The 23,270-nt window shown below is 39.1% G+C and overlaps 2 protein-coding genes across 4 annotated transcripts; both read left to right on the top strand.

Moving 5' to 3' along the window:
* The first annotated feature begins 3,851 nt into the window (after positions 1 to 3,851).
* LOC138885855 (uncharacterized) lies at positions 3,852 to 4,550 on the top strand. Its single transcript, XM_070166843.1, has one exon. It carries the CDS (start codon positions 3,852 to 3,854, stop codon positions 4,548 to 4,550), a length of 699 nt encoding a protein of 232 aa, XP_070022944.1.
* Positions 4,551 to 9,977: 5,427 nt separating this feature from the next.
* Positions 9,978 to 22,805, top strand: LOC104235459 (uncharacterized). 3 transcript variants are annotated; one of them, XM_009789233.2, is made up of 17 exons: positions 9,995 to 10,168; positions 10,323 to 10,405; positions 11,121 to 11,211; positions 11,304 to 11,430; positions 11,517 to 11,700; positions 11,874 to 12,018; positions 12,101 to 12,191; positions 12,845 to 12,903; positions 12,979 to 13,056; positions 14,944 to 15,027; positions 15,665 to 15,804; positions 16,242 to 16,370; positions 16,680 to 16,752; positions 21,710 to 21,795; positions 22,063 to 22,147; positions 22,245 to 22,297; positions 22,438 to 22,515. In XM_009789233.2, exons 1-16 carry the CDS (start codon positions 10,103 to 10,105, stop codon positions 22,263 to 22,265), a joined length of 1,542 nt encoding a protein of 513 aa, XP_009787535.1. In that variant the 5' UTR covers positions 9,995 to 10,102; the 3' UTR covers positions 22,266 to 22,297; positions 22,438 to 22,515. The 3 variants fall into 3 exon arrangements, with proteins under 3 accessions (XP_009787536.1, XP_009787535.1, XP_009787534.1); XM_009789232.2 differs by having other exon boundaries at positions 22,245 to 22,805; XM_009789234.2 differs by lacking the exon at positions 10,323 to 10,405 and having other exon boundaries at positions 9,978 to 10,168; positions 22,245 to 22,805.
* The last annotated feature ends 465 nt before the right edge of the window (positions 22,806 to 23,270 follow it).

The raw sequence follows: 23,270 nt of genomic DNA, 5'->3' as shown, positions 1-23,270 counted from the left end.
GAATACCTAAAGTTATTTTGAAAAATGGTAATAGAAGTTCAGGAAATTTTCCAAGGACGCTAGAATATTGTTCTGAAGTTTCACTCACAATCCTGGAGTTTTACTTACAGAAGTTTGAAATTCATGATACATTCTTGGAGTTTGACTTCCAACAGTTCAACTCATATAAGTTTAAAACTCACTGTCTTGGTGTTTCACTTGCAAAAGTTCAAACTCCAAAGAAAATTTCTAAAGTTGCCGTGGGCCGTGGCTATGTTTCAACTATTTGCCCATTTTTAAGCTCTAGCTACTATTTTTCAACTACTTTGTATGCGTTGGTTTTATAGTCCGTTTGGCCAAGCTGCAAAAATCAGCTTATTTTGAAAAGTGTTTTTTTTTAAAAGTATTTTTCTCAAAAGTACTTTTAGTGAGAAGCAATTTGTGTTTGACTAATTAGTTTGAAAAACACTTCTGAGCAGCGATTAGTGTTTGGCCAAGCTTTAAAAAACTGTTTTTAAGTGTATTTTTCTCAAAAGTGCTTCTCAAAAAAGTGCTTTTGAAGAGAAACTACTTTTTTCTGCTTCTCCAAAACTGCTTCTGCTTCTCCTCAAAAGCATTTTTTTCCTTCCAGAAGCTTGGCCAAACACTTCAATTTTTGGCCAAAAGTGCTTTTGGCAAAAAAAAAGCACTTTTGGCCAAAAATAAGCTTGGCCAAACAGGCTATTATTCCAATTAACACCGCCTAAAAGTGGCAATCTAGTATCATTTTTACCGCTTCGATTTATGAATTGGGTCACTCATGATTTCCTCAGTAAAGGCAGTAATCTAGCGGATGAATTATAGAAATATCGGTGCCACTATTTATTTTTTGACCCCGCTTATCCCGTGATAAGTGTTACTCTAGCTCGCCCTATGGTCACTACTTTTGACCTTGACCTTAAAAGTTAGCTCATAAGGCAAACGGAGGTAAAAATTCAAGAGTGACCATTTTCAAGGTCATTTGTTATAATTTTCACTTTCCAGTAATGTAGCCGAGCTCAATTGAGCCTGAGAACATTTTCAACGTTCGATTAGCTAACAGATTTGGGCTTATCCATTTTGTAGCTTGCTAAAGCAAACGGGAGAAATTCAAAAATAGCCAGATTTACAAGTGGTCATTCAAAAATAGTCACATTTTCAAAAGTAATCGAAATTTAGCCATTTTTTATGTAAAGATAAATCTGAATGAAAATACTGTTCAAAATCCGGAAAATACTCCAGTATATTATACTGGAGCTCCAGCATAAGTATACTGGAATTCTAGCATGTCATACTGGAGTTCCAGCAGAAATATACTGGAACTCCAACATAATATAATGTAGTTCCAGCATAAGTATACCGGAACTCCAGCATAATATACTGGAGTTCCATCAAAGTATATCGGTCCAATATAATATGCTGGAAGTTCATACACATGTGCTCGAATCTCCAGTATATTATGCTGGAACTTTCCGCGTGTTGGAGTTCCAGCATAATATGCTGGAAGTTCATATACAGGTGCACAGAACTCCAGTATATTATGTTGGACCGGTCTTTGTTGCAGCAAATTAGTGTCTATGTTTCAACGACTTGACAAACGCTGACTATTTTTGAATGACCAGTCCGAAAACTGGCTAGCCCGTGCTATTTTTACAGAGCAAACTGGTGGGGGAAGTGCACAGTTAGCCACTAATAACACATGTATTTACTTTTAAACCACTGTTTAAAGTGTCTTTAGTCTTTAGCCACTGCTTTAATAAACTTTAACTGCCCGGACAAAAATACCCTTCTGCTCATGTCCTTAACTTTTGAACTTAACTTTAGGACTACATGTCCTTAACTTTTGAACTTGTAACTCTAAGTTCAGGATATCAGGACTACATATGATGACCCACCATGTCATCATGCCACATAGGCGCCATTTGACATATATTAATGTCATGTGGAAGCTTACATAAGAAGAAGACTAGCATTTGTGAGAAGATTCTAGAGAGGTATGAACATTTCCTTAGGAAGAACCTAGATCCTTATGGATTTGCTAGGAAAGTCCTTGGAATCTTCTAGGCTTGTAGAGAATTTTAGAAAAAGCTCTTATCTTGTAAATATCAAGGACTTGTGTAATAATTAATATTTACACACTAGCCCCTAGGAGACTAGTATATAAAGGGGGTCATTCATTTGCAATTCATCAAGCAAACAATTCAAGTTCTCTATAATATAAAGTTTCCTTTAACAATTCTCTTGTGTTCTTTCTTCCATTCTCTTAGCGATCTTGAGTGTAGTAAGGCTGACTTGACATAGCTAGAACGTGAGCAAGTTGTGCAAGATCGTGAGCGAGTTGTCAAGTACCGCACGTGTACTTAGTTAACAACTAAGGACGTGACAATATGGTATCAGAGCGAAAGTTTCAACTAAGGGAATGACGAACGACGGAGAAATTAACGTTGCCAACACCCAAGACAACGTCATCCAAGATGTTGCTGGCAAGAGTGGCCGTAGCAAAAAGAGGAATGCCACCAACAAGAGCCAGGAGGTGCCACCTGAGGTTGTGTCAAACGAAGGGCTTACATCCCAAGAACCATCTGCCACTGAGGTGAGCGAGGATGAAGTGGAGGTCCTTCCAAAGGATGTCTCGCTCGGTAAAGAGTGGGTGATGAAGATGAACGCGGGGATGGATGCCGTGGAGATCTTTGGCCAACGCTTGGGGAAGGTGGAAGGCACCCTTAACGTTCTTGAGGGGCACACTCTTGAAGAGATTGAGAGTATCCAAAATGACTTGGAGGGACGTACACAGACTGGAACTAAGGCAAACCATCACTGCCTTAGAGTGCAGACTCATGGAGGCTTTAAGTACTATCGATGCTATGAAGGCAAAGATAGAGTCACTCGAGGAGCATGTTAATGTTGGCATGACCAAGGTGGCCAATAATGTTGTGGTGACGAGGGAGGCCAAGATCGAGGCTCCCAAACCCCCGATGTTCCAAGGTGTTCGTGATGCACAAGAAGTGGAAAACTTCCTTTGGCACTTGGAGAACTACTTCAGGCATGACAAAGTGAGGGAAGACGAGGCCAAGATCAACACTGCAGTATTGTACCTCTCAGAGACTGCCATGCTATGGTGGAGAAGGAAGATGACCGACGTGGATAAAGGTGTTTGTACTATTAGCACATGGGATTAGTTCAAAGAGGAGTTCAAGCGACAGTTCTTTCCAAACAATGTCTTGTACGAGGCAAGGCACAAGTTTAGGGAATTGAAGCAAACATGGAGCATACATAATTATGTTAAGGAGTTCACTACCCTTATGCTTCAAATCCCCAACCTGACCAATGATGACTTGTTATTCCACTTCATGGACGGGTTGCAAAATTGGGCTAAGCAAGAGTTGCAACACCGACAAGTCATTGATATAGACCAAGCCATAGTGGATGCCGAATCATTGATGGATTTAAGGCATGACAAACACGACAAAGGCAATGACAAGGAGTCAAAGGTTAACAATGTCAAAGGTGGGGGAGACCGTAGCAAAGTCAAGGAGATACAACAACAATACTCCAAGACTCAAGACTTCAAAAAGTCGAGTGGTCGTTAGGGCTACACCGAGAAGAAGGCGCAGGTCGAGAAGAAGGGATGCTATTTATGCAGAGGGCCACATGGCTTCAGGAATTGTCCTGACCTCAAGAGCCTCAGTGCCATGGTACGTGAGCGGAAGGAGCAACCACAATGAGAGAGTCCAGGAACCGCACAGTTGGGTATGATCGGATTATGTGGTGCTATCACAAAGCAAGCTATCCAACCTACCGAGAATGGCAATTAATACGTGGATCTCACTATCAACAACAAGCCCGCTCGTGCAATGGTGGATACTGGAGCAACTCATAATTTTATGACTAAGGCTGCCGCAAAGAGACTAGAATTGAAGCTTGCTCCAACCAACTCTCGCGTTAAGACCGTGAATGCCAAGATACAGAATGCTCGTGGGGTAGCTAATGGAGTTGGTGTCAAATTGGGAGCTTGGGAAGGTATGACAAACTTTACCGTAACTGCTATGGATATCTTTGACATCATACTGGGGCAAGAGTTCTTTAGACATTGTCATACTTTAATCGACCCCTACCTCCAACGTGTCTTGGTTATGGAGCGAGAAGGAGCTTGCATGGTACCTACAATGACTATGCCACACGGACAGAGCCAAGCACAACTATCAGCTATGCAGCTTGTCAAGGGGATCAAGAAGGGGGAGTCGACGTTTGTGGCAACCATCACAAGTCTGGAGGAAAACAAGAGTTTTCAAGAGACACTGCCGCCTTGCATAGAGACGCTGCTTGAGGAAAACAAAGATGTCATGTCCGAGGAGTTGCCTAAGCACCTGCCACCTAGGCGAGAGGTGGATCACAAGATTGAGTTGGAGCCAGGGGTTAAGCCACCCGCATTTTCCCCATATCGTATGGCACCTCCCGAGCTAGAGGAGCTCAGTAAACAATTGAAGGAGCTGCTAGATGTTGGTCACATTCGCCCATCAAAGTCACATTTTGGCGCACCAGTATTGTTCTAGAAGAATAAGGATGGATCATTGCGTTTGTGCATAGACTACCAAGCACTTAATAAGGTCATCGTGAAGAATAAGTACCCGATCCTGCTCATTGCTGCTACTTGTTCGATAGACTTGGGCAAGCTAAGTACTTTACCAAGGTGGATCTTCGAAAGGGCTACTACCAGGTTCGCATTGCGGAAGGGGATGAGCCAAAGACAACATGTGTGACGAGATATGGAGCCTTTGAGTGGTTGGTGATGCCCTTCGGCTTAACCAATGCACCAACCACATTTTGCACCCTTATGAACAAGATCTTCCATCCCTACCTTGATCAGTTCGTGGTAGTCTACCTAGACGACATAGTCATCTACAACAACACCTTGTAGGAGCACATGGAGCACTTAAGAAAGGTTTTCCAAGTCTTGCGAGAGAACGAGCTATACATCAAGAGGGAGAAATGTGAGTTCGCACAATCAAAGGTGCACTTCTTGGGCCATGTCATTAGCAATGGAGAGCTACGCATGGACGAGGCTAAGGTACGTGCTATCCAGGAGTGAGAGGCACCTATAAAGGTAACTGAGTTGAGATCCTTCCTTTGCCTTGTTAACTACTATCATCGGTTCATCAGTGGATACTCAGCAAAGGCCACACCATTGACTGAGTTGTTAAAGAAGAACAAGCCATGGGTTTGGACGGAACATTGTCAAAAGGCATTTGAATTCCTTAAGACAGTTGTAACAGAGGAGCCAGTCTTGGCATTACCTGACTTTGCCAAGACATTTGAGGTGCACACAGATGCCTCAGACTTCGCCATTAGGGGTGTCCTAATGCAGGATACACATCCCATAGCATTTGAAAGCCGCAAGTTAAATGAGACGGAGCGGCGTTACACGGTACAAGAGAAGGAAATGACTGTCATTATGCATTGCCTTCGTACATGGAGACATTATCTGCTCGGGTCGAGGTTTATGGTCAAGACTGATAATGTGGCTACTAGCTACTTTCAGACACAGAAGAAGATCACACCAAATCAGGCTAGGTGGCAGTATTTCTTGGCCGAGTTTGATTATGCGCTGGAGTATAAACCGGGAAAAGGTAATGTTGTAGTTGATGCCTTGAGCCGAAAAGCTGATCTTGCTGTAATCACTTCAGTGAGATGGGACATTTGGAAGGCTATAAAAGAAAGCATGCAGCATGATCCAGTAGCCAAACAGCTTATCGAGTTAGCCAACAAAGGCAAGACGAGATGGTTTTGGATAGAATACGGCCTACTACTTACCACAGGTCGGCGGGTCTACGTGCCTAAATTTGGAGACATTAGACGACGAATCATAAGGGAGAGTCATGACACAACGTGGGCTGGTCATCCATGTCAACGTCGCACTAGGGCCCTGGTTGAGTCAATCTACTATTGGCCACGCATGCGTGATGACATAGAGTGCTATGTGTAGACTTGTCTTGTCTGTCAACAGGACAAGGTTGAACAACAACAACCCGGAGGACTTTTGGAGCCACTACCAGTTCTAGAGCGTCCATGGGAGAGCGTGACTATGGACTTTATCATTTGCCTACCAAAGTCTGACGGTTATGGTACTATTATAGTGGTCGTGGATAGATTTTCCAAATATGCCACCTTCATTCCCGCCTCACCAGGTTGCACAGCTAAGGAAGCCGCCAAGCTATTCTTTAAGAATGTGGTAAAATATTGGGGCTTACCAAGGCATATCATCAGTGATCGAGACCCCCGCTTCACTGGGAACTTTTGGAGAGAGTTGTTCGACATACTTGGTACGGAATTGCACTTTTCTACTAGTTTCCACCCACAGACGGATGGACAAACGGAACGGGTCAATGCCTTACTAGAATTCTACTTGAGGCATTATGTAAGCACGCACCAGAAAGATTGGGCAAGGCTCCTAGACATCGCCCAATTCTAGGGGTGGGCATAAAATCCGAAAAGCCGAATTCTGAACCGGACCGAATTAATTCGGTATTTCGGTTTCGGTTATTTTGGTCTAATTCGGTATTGAAATTTTGGTATTTCGGTATTTCGGTACAGTCCTCGGTATTAAAATTCTAAAATTTTGGTATACCAAAATACCGAAAATCCGATTTTTAAAAGACATTTTCTTATATATTGCCCCAATCCAGTAGTCCACTGCCCGTCTGCGGTCTGCCCCAACCCATCGCCCTGCCCACTTAAAATAATTTTAATTCCAACAACTGCCCATCACCCCCATCGCCCCAACCCACTCTAAAATAATTTGAATTAGGGCTAATTCATTAGGTTAGGACTTAGGAGTACTGATAGACGACGATAGTCAGACTGAGTACTATGAGTAGGCGATTAGGGCATTAGGCGATTTCCGAGTTCGATTCGATTCGATTCCTCACTCCTCACAAATTCCGGGCAAACAAAGAGTCGAAGACGCTGCTGCAGCTGTTCCGAGCTCGCTTCGATTTCAATTTTCAAAGGTATGTTTCATTTTTTTTATACTGATAGATGATAGACTGAAAACTTACCATCAAACATGATTGACCAGTATAATCATTAGATCAGAAGTATGATATGCTGATCTATACACATTCTATCTAATTACTCTAAGGCATAAACATATGAACTGGGATTTTATGATTCTTAAAGGGAAAAAAGAAGAGTAGGGGCATGACCAATCTGAAAATCCAGTAAGACAACTGCAGTAGCACTGGCATATCAGGATTAATGTTTGCTTCACATGAATAACAAGTCACCCTTAGCCACAAGCAACAGGAACGAACTGATTAACATATCTTCTTTTGTTTGTTTGATAAGTACACTATCTTACTAAAATGCAGTTTGTTTTCAGTATTTTGGTTAGCTTTTAGCACTTGATTCTTAGTTCTTAATGGTGTTTCTTTCCTAATCATTTGAGATTATTTGGTGAAAAGAGTATCTAAGCTTGGTTTGTTTTATGCCTATGTTTGGAGTTATCTTTGTTATTGCCTTATTGGTTGGCAAGTACCAGTTCCATGCTCGTAAGACCATGCATGTCTTGTTGCATGCGAATTCAGGCCTTTGTCATGTTCTTGAGATGCTTGTAATAATATTTTTTCGAGTTATATTCTGCTCAATGCTCATGTACAACTTTCGTCTTATACCAGATCCATTCTTGACGAGTGGCTGTTATTTTATCATCGCCTGTTTTTGAGCAGCATGCAAAACATATTTTTTTTACTATTTTTTAGCAGCATGCGAAATATTACTAGTGTAAATTCACCAGCCTCAATTGGTTCTGACACTGAATTGCAACAATCTGAATGGGTCTTGGTTAAACCGAAACCGTACCGAACTAAAATAAGAAATACCGAACCGTACCAAAATAATTTGGTACGGTATTTGGTATACACAATTGATAAATCGAATACCGAAATACCGAACTGAAATTCTTAAATACCGAACCGAAATACCGAATGCCCACCCCTACCCAATTCTCTTATAACTTGCAGCGGAGTGAGTCCATGGGGCAGACACCATTTGAGCTATCCAAAAGCCAACAACCACAAACTCCACATTCATTACCAGCCGCGTCTTAGGGAAAGAGTTTGAGGGCTTATCATATGGCCAAAGGATGGGAGGATCAGCTCGACATTGCTAAGTCATACTTGAATAAGGCAGTTAAGAAGATGAAGAAGTTTGCTGACCGTAAGCGGCGCCCCACAGACTATAGAGTTGGGGACATGGTCATGGTGAGGTTTAACCCAAGACAGTTCAAGGCACTACGGGGCTGCATCAGAATCTGATTCGCAAGTACGAGGGGCCATTTAAGATCGTCGCCAAGGTAGGCAAGATCTCATATAAGCTTGACATGCCATCGTATATTAAGATCTACCTTGTCTTCCATGCCAGCATGCTTAAACCATATCATGAAGATAAGGATGATCCAAGTAGGGGTCAATCAAGTCGAGCGCCAATGACTATCACCGCCTCGCATGATCGGAGATTGAGGCTTATAGATTACCAGGCCAGGCGAAAACAAGGGCAAAAAGCCACCGGTATGTTCCTCGTCCATTGGAAAGGGCAATCACCAGAGGAGGCCACATGGGAACGATATGAAGACTTGTGGCAATTCAAAGATAAGATCCGAGAGTTTATGCAGCAGCATTACGTCGCGGTCGTCGCAATATTGGGTGGGGGAGAGTGTGATGACCGGCCATGTCATCATGCCACATAGGCACCATTTGGCATATATTAATACCATGTGGAAGTTTACATAAGAAGAAGGCTAGCATTTGTGAGAAGATTCTAGAGAGGTATGGACATTTCCTTAGGAAGAACCTAGTTCCTTATGGATTTGCTAGGAAAGTCCTTGGAATCTTCTAGGCTTGTAGAGAATTCTAGAAAAAGTCCTTATCTTTTAAATATCAAGGACTTGTGTAATAATTAATATTTACACACTAGCCCCTAGGAGACTAGTATATAAAGGGGGTCATTCATTTGCAATTCATCAAGCAAACAATTCAAGTTCTCTCTAATATAAAGCTTCCTTTAACAATTCTCTTGTGTTCTTTCTTCCATTCTCTTAGCGATCTTGAGTGTAGTAAGACTGACTTGACATAACTAGAACGTGAGCAAGTTGTGCAAGATCGTGAGCGAGTTGTCAAGTGCCGCACGTGTACTTAGTTAACAACTAAGGACGTGACACTACATGTCCTTAACTTTTAAACTTGGAACTCTAAGTTGAGGACTTCAGAACTATATGTTCGTAACTTTTGAACATAACTTTAGGACTTCAGGACTACACGTCCTTAACTTTTGAACTAGTAACTCTAAGTTCAGAACTTCAGGACCTATTGTCCTTAACTTTTGAGCTTGTTAGTCTAAGTTAAGGACCTATTGTCCTTAACTTTTGGGCTTCTTATTGTAAGTTCAGGACTTATTATCCTTAACTTTTGAGCTTGTTAGTCTAAGTTCAGGACTTTAAGACCTATTGTCCTTAACTTTTGAGCTCGTTAGTCTAAGTTGAGGACCTATTGTCCTTAATTTTTGGGCTTCTTAGCCTAAGTTTAGGACCTATTGTCCTTAACTTTTGAGCTTGTTAGTCTAAGTTCTGGACCAAGTGTCCTTAACTTTTGAAATCTTAGTTTCCATGCCAATAATTCCAAGATCTTTGGTTAACACGTAGAGACTTAGATATCTGTAATTAGAGTCAAAGAAGTAAAAACTCAAATTGGTGAATTCTCGTTCACATGGTCTAACACATTCTGTTGTGACCTTGCACATTTGCCTTTTTCTTTAAATGTCAATAAAAATGACATTCTGATACAAAGCAAAGCATAATAAAAAAGGGTACGAAAGAAAACGAAATTGAAATTAAAATAGTAACTATTTTTGCTCCACATTAAAATTGTTGGATAAAAAATAAATAACAAACTTAAATAATGGCTACCCCACGCCATTTCTACCAAACTGGTCCGCCAATTCGGGCCCGTGACACTGCCGTGAATTTGTTTCGGTTACTACCAAGAAAATTCGTAGTACGAATCAAACAGACAGAAACCAAATATGATTTGTATATGTCAACTGAAAAAGTAGAATGATGAACAAGAAAGGTCTGGCCATTCTTATGCGTACCAAAATGCGACCTCTTTCACCTCTCTCTGTAAGCTTTACTTCACTCTCCTCCACTTTTATCACACAATTTTCACGAATTAGTTCCTGCTTTTTTCCCTTCCTAATTGGATTTGATTCAATTCATCATTTTATGGTGTTTTTATTTTATTTAATCTTTTTCTTTGGTATTGAATATAAAATAGAGCAAATTGAATCAAATGCAAGTCTCTCAACCGGAAGGTGATAAAGTTTCTTCTTCTCCGGATGCTTCACTTCTTCCACAAAGGTCTTTAATACGTTATCTGTTTGTATTTCTGTATTTTACTCAACTTTCAACCCCCCACAAACCCAAAAAAAAAAAAAAATAGGAGAAATTTTTCCAGTATAAAACAATCTTGATTGTCTATAAGCACCTATTTCATCTCTATGTTTTTCGGAGTCCTTTGGTCAAGTTTTGTTTGTTAATGTCAGGACCAAGCTTTCCTTGTAAAATGTTAATGATTTAAGTTCTACATTGACGGCATTTTGCCTTATCAGTATATAACAGGTTACATAATTTCTTTTTTGGGAAATCTCCCTTTGTCCCATTTATGTGACGGTGTTTGACTACACTTGGAGTTTAAGAAAGAAAGAAAGACTTTTGAAACTTAATGTCTAAAACAAGCCATAGGCATTTGTGTGGCTGAAAATCTTCTCATCAACGGTAAAATGAGAAGTTCAAAGTTAAGTTCTTTCTAAATATAGAAATGTGCCATTCTTTTTGCAACACATTAAAAAGGAAAGTGTGACACATAAAATGGGTATTGAGGGAGTAAGAGTTTCCTGTAGTTGGTATTAAGTGGCTGAATATTGAAAATGTCAGTGTTGATAAACCCGTCAAATTTATGGTCGGAATAGTTAGAGTATTTTTCTCACAGATATATATAAAAGGAAAAAGGAAGACTTGTAACTTATTATCTTCAGTGCTGCTGCGGGATTACTTATAATGGTTCAACTTTCAGAGAGTTCACCCAAGTACGGGAGTCAATGCACTCAGCCATGTCGACGAACAAGACAGAAATTGTAGATGTTGCTCTAGATGATTTCTCAGAGGTGAACTTCCACCACAGCACGAAATAATCAGTTATTTCTACTGATACTTTGTTAGTTGTCAAGTTAGTAATTGTTGAGCATTAACTTTGCAGGGATACTTTTTCCTTTCCCCAGAAAATCGTCATAAGATACTTCTCTCACTAGCTAAAGAGTATGATCTCAATCGGACCCAAGTTCGCGAGTTAATGAAGCAGCATCTTGATCTTCAGCTCCCAAGCGGTGGGTCCTTTTTTCATTCTTATGAGTGTGTCTTCTTCGTTACTTTTATTTTGTTAGTTGGGTTTAGAAGTTTAGAGCTTTGGCAGATAAGGCTGATGATAGTGGTGATCATGAAGAAGAAGGATCGTTATCTGCTTTCTACCGGATTGAGCGGAATTTGAGGCAGGCTCTCAAGCCTATGTATGAAGTTCTTTTCGAGCGGCTCAATACACATCCTGGGGGATTGAAGTTCCTGTCTGATATGCGAGCTGATATTCTTCATATTCTCGAGTAAGGTTATGTCCCAAATGAAGTGATCTGTCTTTGCTTTATTTGTGCAAACACTGTCTTGATTATAAGATCAATGAAAATCTGCAGATTCAGTGGAAATTTGTTTTTAATTTTCTATATATTTATACCTATGAAATAGGGACTTCATAGATGGTTATTCAATGAATTTGCAGAGACGTAAATATAGCATCTCTGCGAGCATTAGACTCCCACTTAAAGGAGAAACTGATTACATGGCTCAGTCCTGCTAATTTGGAGCTTCACAATATTACATGGGATGATCCTGCGTCTTTGTTGGAAAAAATTGTTGCATATGAGGTACTTTTTTTTTCTTCCTTCTTTGCCTTTCATGTATTATATTCTCACATTGCATTTTTGTATAAATTTTTCTTGTGCTTAGGCTGTGCATCCAATAAGCAATCTTATAGACCTGAAAAGAAGGCTGGGAATAGGTCGCCGCTGCTTTGGGTACTTCCATCCAGCAATATCTGGTTAGCAATCCCTTTCTTGGTTAAGGAGTAAACTCTAGTCACATTTCTGTTCACTATTCTTCCCATTGTTTGTGAATAAAAATCTCATTCAGTAGTCTATGTGGAAGAACATTTTTCTTCTTCTGGTAAACAAAGTTTTCAAGGTTGTTTCCATGTGTTTCATAATTGGAATGACGCTTTATGAGAGTGAACATGCTGCAATTACTAGATCAAGGCTTTGGATCCTTTCTTAAGAGAATATTCAGCATATGATCTTGTTGTTGGTCATGCTGATCAAAATTAATCAGGTGGATGCATCACTTTCTAAAGCAGAGCATAGGAGGTGCACTTTTTCTAGAACCAGAAGTGTAGATGTTGTCGCATGTAAAATTGGGAGAGTTGGCCTTAAGGCGGTCTGTTGAATGTTTATATGTCAATCTGTCCTTCTTAGTACTCAAAAGTGTGGACGAATTTTACTTATGCAGTATAAGATACATACAGCAAATCAACTTTCTTATAAAAGTAAGACTAGCATCAGGAAGGCTTTGATGATTAGATCTAGAAGCACTAGAATGTTTGTTTCTTACTTATGCAGTATAAGATACATAGCATCTTGTTTCTTCTCATTCTGCTAATTAACCATATCAAGCCTAATGTTTGATTCTTTTTTTCAGGTGAACCACTTATTTTTATTGAGGTTGCACTTATGAAGGATGTGGCGGCGACCATACAGGTGAAAAAGTCTCGAATTACTCTAGTTTAACTTTGTTGCTGCTCGCTGCCATTAACAACTCTCTAATCATTGCAGGAGGTCTTGTGGGATTATCCTCCAATTTCTGAACATGAGGCTTCTTGTGCAATTTTTTACTCTATTTCATCAACTCAGGTATGTTGACATCTTTCTTAAGTTTGAAGAGCTCTATATTCTCTAAGTTGCTCGGACTCTTCACTTTCGGTGTTGCACCCATGTCGACACGACGTGGGTGTGGGATCCATACTGGAGTTCAACTGATTTTGGGTACTTTGTCCAAATCGTCAGAGAAATTAGGGCAAATACAATGATTTCTAAAATCAAAACAAAGGCTAGGGTGAAATTGAAGAAAATGGAATACTTTGTATATAGAAATTTCTAAGTCTGTCCTTTCCTTTTATCTCCTTCTCAGATTCTCCTCTTAATTAATATTTTCTCCTTCTTGGAGTACTTCTTAATGACATTCTATTGTGAATATTTCTACAGCACAATAGAGTGAGACTAGCCAGTTAGGAGTTAGACTAAGAATGTCATTGGTCGTCTATTGATGCAGGGCTTTACCTGCTAGTTTTACTATACCAGCCATCTTTTTCGTATTTTGTATTCTGTATTTCATATCTATTGTATTGCTGTTATTTTATTATGCATTTATATGGTACTAATATAGCGGCTTCTGTTGCTTTTTGAGCCGAGGGTCTCCTGGAAACAGCCTCTCTACCCTTCGGGGTAGGGGTAAGGTCTGCGTACATATTACCCTCCCCAGAGCCCACTTGTGGGATTATACTGGGTTGTTGTTGTTGTTGGAGTACCTTGTAAATTTTTCACATAATGTCTCATAATTTAGACATATTTTTATAACTCTATTTTTAGATATTTGAATTATTTTTAGATGAATCCTCACACCCGTATCCATACCTGGATCAGTACCCCCTGAATCTTAAAATTTAGATCATGAAGGATCCGAACTCTAGATCCGCATCCGTATCGGATACCCGCCCAGTGTGTGAGAAACTTAGATATTTCTAAGGTTGCGTTTGGATTAGAAAATGGTCGCGTTTTTTATTTGATTTGGTTCGTTTGGTTTGATTAGAATTTGTGTTTGTAATTCAGGATAAAGTTCCCGGTAAAGCCCTTAGACATTTTCCAAGGTTATGGATGAAGGCAAATAGATTAAACCTGGTTACACATATGCTACCGAACTAATAATTCTTTTCTGTTGAAGGAAGAAAATTCTGGGTGGCAGAAAAAGAAAGAACAAAGGTTAAAGTGCAATTCTAAATCTTTTGGTCACTTTCTAGAAGCAGGGCCCATATTCATCCCAAAAGTACAATTGGAAGTGCTTTGGGTATCAACTTGTTTTTGGAGGCCAACTCCTACTTTGTTTCTGAAAACAACTTGTTTCCAAAGTTGGGTAGCAATTTTTGCGCACTGTAAATGTTGACTTTTAAATGATGCTAGACCAGAAAATATGCAGCTTACTTTATCTTAGCAAGCAAAACTAGAATTTATTGTCGTCGCCAAGGGAACTGGTACATGCAACCTTTCGCACCTCTCGCTGCAGGGATGGAGAAAATTGTTTGCTGCTTTTAGAAAGATAGAGACATGTAGTTCCCTATTTATCCAGAAAATGAGAAGTATACTGTTCTTCAGTTCTGGTCTTTGAGTAAGAAAATTGTCTTTTTCTTTAGGCAGCATAATCAAAATATATGATGCTCACAGGAAGAGGAAAAGGAAGTATAAGAATTCTACTTTAACTGTTAAATGTAATTTCTACACACATCTGACTGAAATCTTCAGGAGAGCATCTTTTCTTTCATTTGCACCGTTTGAGGAAGAAAACGCGGACTTCAATCTACTCTTGGCACTTTGATTATTTCTACATTCTTTGTTCACTGAGATAAATAAACAGTGATTTAAACTGATTTACTATTGGCATGCCCAATTTCCTATTTTCTTCTTCCACATATTCTTGCTATGTTTTGATCCTTCGTTTAAGAGTATTTTATTCTTTTAAACATGCAGCCTGGCTTATCAGGAGTCAACCTGGGGAAGTTTCTTATCAAACGTGTGGTTGATGTGGTGAAAAAAGATATGCCCAATGTCTCTGTAAGTTATGGTATTTTCATCAAATGGTCTGGGTTTTTGAGCGACTACTATGTAAACTTCCACTGTGTGTTGGAGTTAAAATGTTGAGAAGCGGATGTGTTTGTAGAACTCTTTAAATTACTTGTACCAATTCTGTCTTCTCGAGGTGCAAGTTCCAAACCCTGCAAGGGGAATACAATTTTAGTGGGATTGCTAATTTAGAGGATATAGATAATTTTCTGTGAAGGTATTTGGCATGAAGAGTTCAAATGAGCTGTGAAGAATTTGTTATGCATTGATCTTTGTGTTTAGCAATTAATTTCATATTAAGGGATAGTCTACTACTAGTACTTTCAATGAAATATTCGGCAGATATGTCTTGGATGAACTGCTTGTTTCTCCGAGGAAGCTTTTGTTTGTAAACCAGACAAACTCAAGTCTGTACTTCTGGCATCTTCAATGGTGTTTAACTTGTCCTACTTGAACAAGATCCAGCCCTCAACTTCCACAGCACTTCAGTCTATAACTTTAAATGTTAAATTTATCTGGATGAATTTATGGTGCTTTCAGGTTTCATAATCAAACTTTTAGTTCTTTGTTGCACCATTTCTCACATGTAAGGTTTCCTGTGAAAATGATATACAGAACTGGTCTGCAGGTATTTGCTACTCTTAGTCCTATCCCTGGTTATAGGCAATGGCTCTTATCAAAGTTGGCTTCGTCAGAGATGTCTGGTTCTGCCTTCAAAGAAAATTTGCTTAGACTGGAAGAAGAAAAAGCACTTATGGATGCATCAGGGTAAGTGTGTGTTTTATAGCATTTTCTGGCTTGGGAATGTAGAGAGGAATATTAATTTTAATTCTGGGAACCAACGGCATGGGATTTATCGCTCTCCTATTTAGTAAAATGTTGCTTGGATTTTCGGGAATGTGTTCTACCCTGTTTCCTGGGTAACTGTCAGCATGGTGTACGATGGCAATGGTTGGACCATGCAAAGTCCGCAGGATAATTCATTCATAAAATTAAGTAGAGCATATTGCTATTGCATATTTTTCTTCAGACGGAGAACAAATATAAAAGGATTAACTTCATATCTAGTAGATACTTCATTCTAAAATATAGCAAACTTTCTTCAAAGTTAAACACATTTGTGCTTTTGTTGTTCCCTGAGATTGTTGTTGTAACTTTTCAAGCAACAATTTTCTGTCCTCCTAATGATCTATCTTTTCTTGCAGAGGTTCTGATATGGGAAGCAGTGGTACTGAAGTAATGTGGAATTTATTGACATCAAAGCACCATGAGTGGACCAATTCACCTAATCTGGTATCTGCGTTGAGAACCCCTATGATGCGACTTTGTGGCAGGTATGCTAAAGCTAAATAGTGGAAGCTTTAGAAATCCTCCATTTAGACATGAGTTGTCTTCCTTGCTTGTTGGGTTTCCTGGTGGTGATATTAAGGCAATGTGATTGTAAAAATTTTCTCCTTCAAACAAGATGTTTCTTTTATGTCAAGATTATCTGCTTCACAGTGATTAAAAGTCTGTTGTTGCATTTATGGCTGTACAGCTTTATAGTGTGAAGTTGACATGCATTTCTATCATGTGAAAGTTTACGGTATTGAGGTAATATCATACATTGAGTTGCCATATTGTTACTTCTTCGATTGGAACAGGTACCTATTGAAAGAAAAGAAGAGAGGAAAAGCTCTAGATTCGGTTGCAAATTTCCACTTACAAAATGGAGCGGTATGCCAAGCGGTCCATGTTCTGCAAATTCACTTTCTACTTTGGTTTCTTCTCTGTGAATAAAAATTTTAGGTTCTTGAATAAAAAAAGGAACCACTTTTTGCTTAATATTAAAGTTAAGATCCAACAAGAGAGAAGACTTTTAACTACTATCCAAAGGATAAACCAAATGAATTTTGTTTATTCCTCTCTCTAAACTACTGCTGGGAAGGGTCAGTAACTTCTTCCACATGATTTTCATTGAGATAGTTATCAGAATTCCTCTCTAATTATGTATTAGGATAGAGGACTAATTTATAAATTATTGATTAGCATGATTCAAGGAGACTTGATTTAGGAGTGTTGATTAGCATGATTTCATGAGATTTGATTATATTTAGGAGATCTGATTTTATTATAATTTTATTTGATTTGATAGCTGGATTGATTGTATAGATTTATTTTATTTCCTTAATTAGCATTAGGAGCTTTGTATAAATTTCCTTGCTCATGGGATGTAAACATATACCGAAATACAAGAAGTCTCTTCTTCTTCTCAAAATTTAACATGGTATCAGAGCAGGACCCATCCCGATTTTCCGATGTTGGGCCCCCATAATTGTCCACGCTCCAGATGTCCAGTCCTGGGCGCGAGAGGGGGTGTTGAGTCCCACATCGACAATGAAGGGGATGGGTGGTCTCCTTATATGGACTTGGACAATCCTCACCTCTTGAGCTAGCTTTTGGGGTTGCTGCCTTTTTTAGGTGAGTTATCTCCCTCGCAGCACTAGGGTTCCTTTTTTATCAAAGAGGTCGAGTTTTCTCTCTCTTGTTGATTGTCCGCAACACAAACTCCTTCTGATTGGGCTGAAATATGGAGACATTCAAGGAGACGGTTTCTGGAGAAATCTTGTCTTCTGATGAAATTCAGCTTCTCCGTTGTCTCCTAGCCAAACTTGACTCCACTAACGTTGCCACATCCAATCATGTGCAATCAGGTACTGCCTTTGCTGATAGCCTTAATTTTTGGATTGTCGATAATGTTAAATAGCCAATGGTTCTTTAACACCTATCTCTGGAACAAGTTCTGTCATTTGTACTCCTAATATTAAACTATCATCTGTGCTCCATGTCCCTGAGTTCCCAAACAAGGAAAAGGATTGGCAGTGGTAGATTGCGTGATGACTTGTATATATTAGATGAGATTCAAAACTCTGGTCAAGCCTTTTTTGGAGAAAGTAAGGATGTCAACCAACAAAATAATACAACGGCATAGACGGTTAGGACACCCATCATTATTTGTTTTGAAGAAGTTATATCCCGATTTGTTTTTAAATACTCGATTTGAATCTTTGTTCTGTGATGCGTGTGAATATGCTAAGCATACTAGAAACTCTTATCCTGTGAGTGATAATAGAAGCACAACTTCGTTTATGACTATTCATTGTGATGTATGGGGTCCTACCCAAACTGTTTCTTTGTCTGGTAGTCGATGATTTGTTACTTTCATTGATTGCTGCACTAGGATGACTTGGGTATATTTGTTACAAGCCAAAAGTGAAGTTTTCTCTTGTTTTTAGTCACTTCATAAGATGATTTATACTCAGTTTGATGCCAAAATAGAAATCTTGAGAACTGACAATGGCAGCGAATACATGGATAAAAGATTTGGTGCTTATTTGGAGTCAAATGGGATAGTCCATCAGACTAGTTGTCCTTACACTAGTGCACAAAATGGGGTCACTGAAAGAAAAAATTAGGCATATGTTAGAAGTAGCAAGATCTCTTATGTTCACCATGCATCTACCAAAACCTTATTGGGGGATGCTATTCTAGCGGCTTCCTATCTTATCAACAGAATGCCACTTAAACCCCTCAATTTTCAAAGTCCTCTGGAAACTTTAAAGGGTAAGAATGAATATACTGTTCCTCCAAAGGTGTTTTGGTGTGTTTGCTTTGTTCACACTAGAAATTCTGGGAAACTTGATCCTAGAGCTATAAAGTGTGTTTTCATTGGGTATTCTCCGACACAGAAAGGTTACAAATGTTATCATCCCCCCTCTAGGAGATTTTTTGTTAGCATGGATGTTACCTTTCGAGAATCTGAGCCCTATTTCAGTATTACCTCATCACCTCTTCAGGAGGAGAGCAGTAAGGAAGAAAAGGTAAGTTTACCTAGTTCCATTACTGGACCTCTTGATGATATTGTCACAGGGGAAAGTGAAATTGGAGAAAGAATTCAGGGGGAGACTATTGGGCGTTTGGATAGGCCTAATTTGAAAACTTACTCAAGGAAAAATAGAGCAAAAGAAGCAATCATGCAATCTACCGAAGCTGAACCTTTTACTACTGGTGAGTTATCTACATTTCCGAATGAGTTAGATGAACCTATTGCTCTCAGAGAAGGAGTCAGATCTTGCACCACCAAATACCTTTTATCTAATTTTGTCTCCTATAATTCTTTGTCTCCCTCCTATAGAATCTTTGCCTTGTCTATTTCTTCTGTGTCTATTCCCCAGAATTGGAGGGAAGCTTTTGCAGATCCTAAATAGAAGCAAGCTATGATTGAAGAAATGAAGGCCTTGTCAAAAAATGAGATATGGGAACTTGTCATTTCACCACTAGACAAGAAGTTGGTTGACTGCAAATGGGTCTTTACTGTGAAGCATAAAGCTGATGGCTCAATTGAAAGATTCAAAGCAAGATTGGTGACTAAGGGATTCACTCAGACTTATGGAGTGGATTATCAAGAGACATTTGCCCCTGTTGCTAAGACGAACACTATTAGAATTCTTTTATCTTGTGCAGCTAATCTTAATTGGGACTTGCAACAGTTTGATGTGAAGAATACATTTCTTCATGGAGACTTAGAAGAAGAGGTGTATATGGAGATTCCTCTTGGATTTGATACTGCACAGAGTCAAGGAAAAGTATGCAAATTGAAGAAAGCCTTAAATGGACTGAAGCAATCCCCAGAGCTTGGTTTGACAGATTCAGCAAAGCAATGATCTCCTTCGGTTACCAACAAAGCAATGCTGATCACACCCTCTTCATAAGACATCAAACGGGTAAACTTACTCTTCTCATAGTTTATGTTGATGACATAGTAATGACAGGAGATGACAAAGAGGAGATGTCTCGATTGAAGAAGTTGTTGGCACATGAATTTGAGATCAAAGATCTAGGAAAATTGCAGTACTTCTTGGGAATTGAGGTTGCTAGATCCAAAAGAATAATCTTTATTTCTCAAAGGAAGTATATTCTGGATCTTTTGAAAGAAAACGGTATGACAGGTTGTAGACCCGCAGAATCGCCCATTGAAAGCAATCACAAGTTACAAAGCGGAGTTGGAGAATCAGTTGGTAAGGAGAGATATCAGAGGCTGGTTGGAAGACTCATTTATCTCTCCCACACTAGACCAGACATAGCCTATTCAGTTAGCCTGGTGAGTCAGTTCATGCATGATCCCCGAGATCCTTATATGCAAGCAGTCTTTCACATTTTGTAGTATCTGAAGTCTGCTCCAGGGAAAGGTCTACTTTTCTCCAAACATGATCAACCTCCAAATAGAAGCCTTTACAGACGCGGATTGGGCTGGATCTTTAGATGACAGAAGATCAACATCCGGTTACTGTACGCTCGTAAGAGGAAACTTGGTTACTTGGAGAAACAAGAAGCAAAGTGTAGTTGCTAGATCAAGTGCGGAGGCAAAATATAGAGCTATGGCCTAGGGTGTTTGCGAACTGCTTTGGCTACACAAGCTACTACAGGAATTGAGACTGTATGAAAAAGGAAAACTTTCCTTGTACTGTGACAATAAAGTTGCCATCAGTATAGCTGATAATCTAGTCCAGCATGACCGAACAAAGCATGTGGGAATTGATCGACACTTCATCAAAGAAAAAGTTACAACTGGTGTCTTGAGTTTGTTTCATGTGCCATCGGAAAAATAACTAGCTGATGTGTTTACCAAAGGTCTCAACAAGCGAACTTTTCATACTTAGAGTTGCAAGTTGGGCATGTACGACATCTTTGCACCAACCTGAGGGGGAGCGTTGATTAGCATGATTCAAGGAGACTTGATTTAGGAGTGTTGATTAACATGATTTCAAGAGATTTGATTATATTTAGGAGATCTGATTTTATTCTGATTTGATTTGATAGCTGGATTGATTGTATAGATTTATTTTATTTCCTTAGTTAGCATTATGAGCTTTGTCTAAATTCCCTTGCTCATGGGATGTAAACATATATAGAAATACAAGAAGCCTTCCTTGACATTCAGCTTTTCCGAGATCCCGAGAACCTATTTTCACCTGAACATTCGTGGAAAGAAAATTTCCATGTAAAGAATGTGTATGCTTGGGACCTTGGGACAATTTAAATGAATGCACTAATAAGTAATACCTACACTCATTTTAGGGTTTTGCTCTACTAAGTTGAAGCTTTAATAGACCAAACACAACATTTGTCTGCATGCGCTCTTGAAGTGTTTTGCAAGCATAAGAACTGAAATAGTGAAACCTAATTATGAGAAGAGAGAAACATCCGAAGGGCATTACTTTGTTGGATTATTAGAACTAGCTGAGTACGTGGAATTCTATGTCTAGTATAAGGATTGCTGATACCCAGATGTGTATGCAAGTTAGTATCGGAATTAGCTAGTGGTCACAAAACCAAATCTGTGCAAACTGACTTCTTTTCCATTCGAATCCTATAATAGGATTAAGATTCGATATGTTGTTCTTTTTTAGAAGCTTGCATGCATATTTTTGTTTAAATTGCTTTCTAGTTTTCTTTTCCTATATATTATTGGATAATCATCCTGCTCTGTTGAAGTGGATGTTACTATATATGCGTGAGATGTGGATCTATTCTTTTTCCCTTTTTTTGCATGGAGTGAGAAAAGCTCACAGAGTCCCTCTGCGTTAGTATTCTCAGTATTCCCCCCTTTTATAACTTAGAATATCAATTTTAGATGATTGGAAGGCTAAACTGGATGGCTGATCGGTCACAAAAGGGCCTTGCTCAAAGTGGAGGCATAATGGTAAATTACATCTACAGGTATTACGTTAACCCGAACAATCTTTTTCTTTCAATTCTGCAGTCTGCGGTTTGTGACGTTAAAATACACTCTGTGTTTAGACACCTGATTATCAATCTTTGAGTGCATTATTTGTTATTCCAGCTTGACAAGCATTTTCCTGAATACAGATTAACATGAATGATACAACTATTCTTTGAACAATGAGTTACTGAAACAGTACTGGTTTATGATTGGAACATGAAATGATTATAGGTAATTAAGATATTGATAGAAAAGCATTTCAGGTTGGACAACATTGAAGATACTGCTCAGTCATACCTGAATGAAGGGCACATCGAAGCTTCTTCTGATTTCAGAAGCTACATTGAGGTATGTTAGTTCCCTAAAGCTGCTACTGAGATGTAGAAGTCAGATAGATAGCTCTCTCTCTCTCTCTCTCCAACACGAGGCTATGTTTCTGCTACAGGATGAATTGGAGAAGGAGTAAAATCAGAAGGATTAGGAGAAAATCTTGACACTGTAAGTAGAATATGAAAGATTTATACAGGTTTGAAATGTCCGATTGCGGATTCAATTGTTCTATATAAATGGTACTCTGTAGTATCTATCAGTTTAGTTAAAACTATTAGTGGTTAATCGTCCTCTTAACCCTTTCCTAGAAAGGTGGCCTAGTGCCTTATTTTCTTCTGGAGGGACAGGTGTTTTGTGCTTGATTAGAAAGTTCAATCTTAGGCAAAAAACGCTATGTGATTTCTTCCCACATGCCTAAGTCTTCGTCGGTAGAGCTACCCGGTGCATGTACTGGCAGGAGGTAGCAGATACTCGATGGAATAATTGAGGTTTACGCAAGCTGGCACGGATACCACCATTTGTAAAAAGAAAGTGTTATCCAAGATGGTCACTACTTGCTATTATCTGTTACTTCGGATGTGTCATCTTATGCTTTGTTCTGTAAAACATGAAACTCCAACAATCATTATTTGTTGCTATAGGATTGCTCATCCAATCCGCAATATCTTGTTTATCAGCTGGCTTTCTTCACGATGGTTGAGATGTTTATGTTTCTTTTGAGCAGTTATCTTAATTTTCACTCTCAAATTTATAATCTTTCCTTGTGATTCAAAAGAGAGCAGATTATCTTGTCAAACCTGGAGATCTCAATCCAGCGATGCATTTGGAAATGTTACGGAGTACAGCTAATCATAATGAAAGAAGTAAATTTGAAAACACAGTATTCTCTAATATATACTGCGACACATGGTCATTTAATTTTTGATTTTTGATTTTTGAAAGTAGAAGTAAACATAACAAGTCTATATATTGCGGATCCCAAAAAAAAAAAAAAAGTTTAACAGCTTATTCTAATGGGAAAATACATACTCCCTTTGTTCCGTTTTAGGCCACATTTGACTGGGCAGGAGCTTTAGAAAAATTATGGGTCTCCAACGGGACGGTTCGGCCCGATCCCGCCCACCCCGTTAAGAGTTTAGGG

Source organism: Nicotiana sylvestris, chromosome 2, assembly GCF_000393655.2.
Source record: "Nicotiana sylvestris chromosome 2, ASM39365v2, whole genome shotgun sequence".
Lineage (NCBI taxonomy): Eukaryota > Viridiplantae > Streptophyta > Magnoliopsida > Solanales > Solanaceae > Nicotiana > Nicotiana sylvestris.
This window is presented reverse-complemented; position numbering and strand designations above follow the sequence as displayed.

What these genes read in the sequence shown, in the direction of transcription:
- LOC104235459 (XM_009789232.2), top strand. Translation starts at nt 10,103, where the DNA reads ATGATGAACAAGAAAGGTCTGGCCATTCTTATGCGTACCAAAATGCGA. An exon ending in AAAAAATTGTTGCATATGAG is followed by an intron (nt 12,019 to 12,100) that starts GTACTTTTTTTT and finishes TCTTGTGCTTAG; the next exon opens with GCTGTGCATCCAATAAGCAA. An exon ending in ATGATGCGACTTTGTGGCAG is followed by an intron (nt 16,371 to 16,679) that starts GTATGCTAAAGC and finishes CGATTGGAACAG; the next exon opens with GTACCTATTGAAAGAAAAGA.
- LOC138885855 (XM_070166843.1), top strand. Translation starts at nt 3,852, where the DNA reads ATGGTGGATACTGGAGCAACTCATAATTTTATGACTAAGGCTGCCGCA.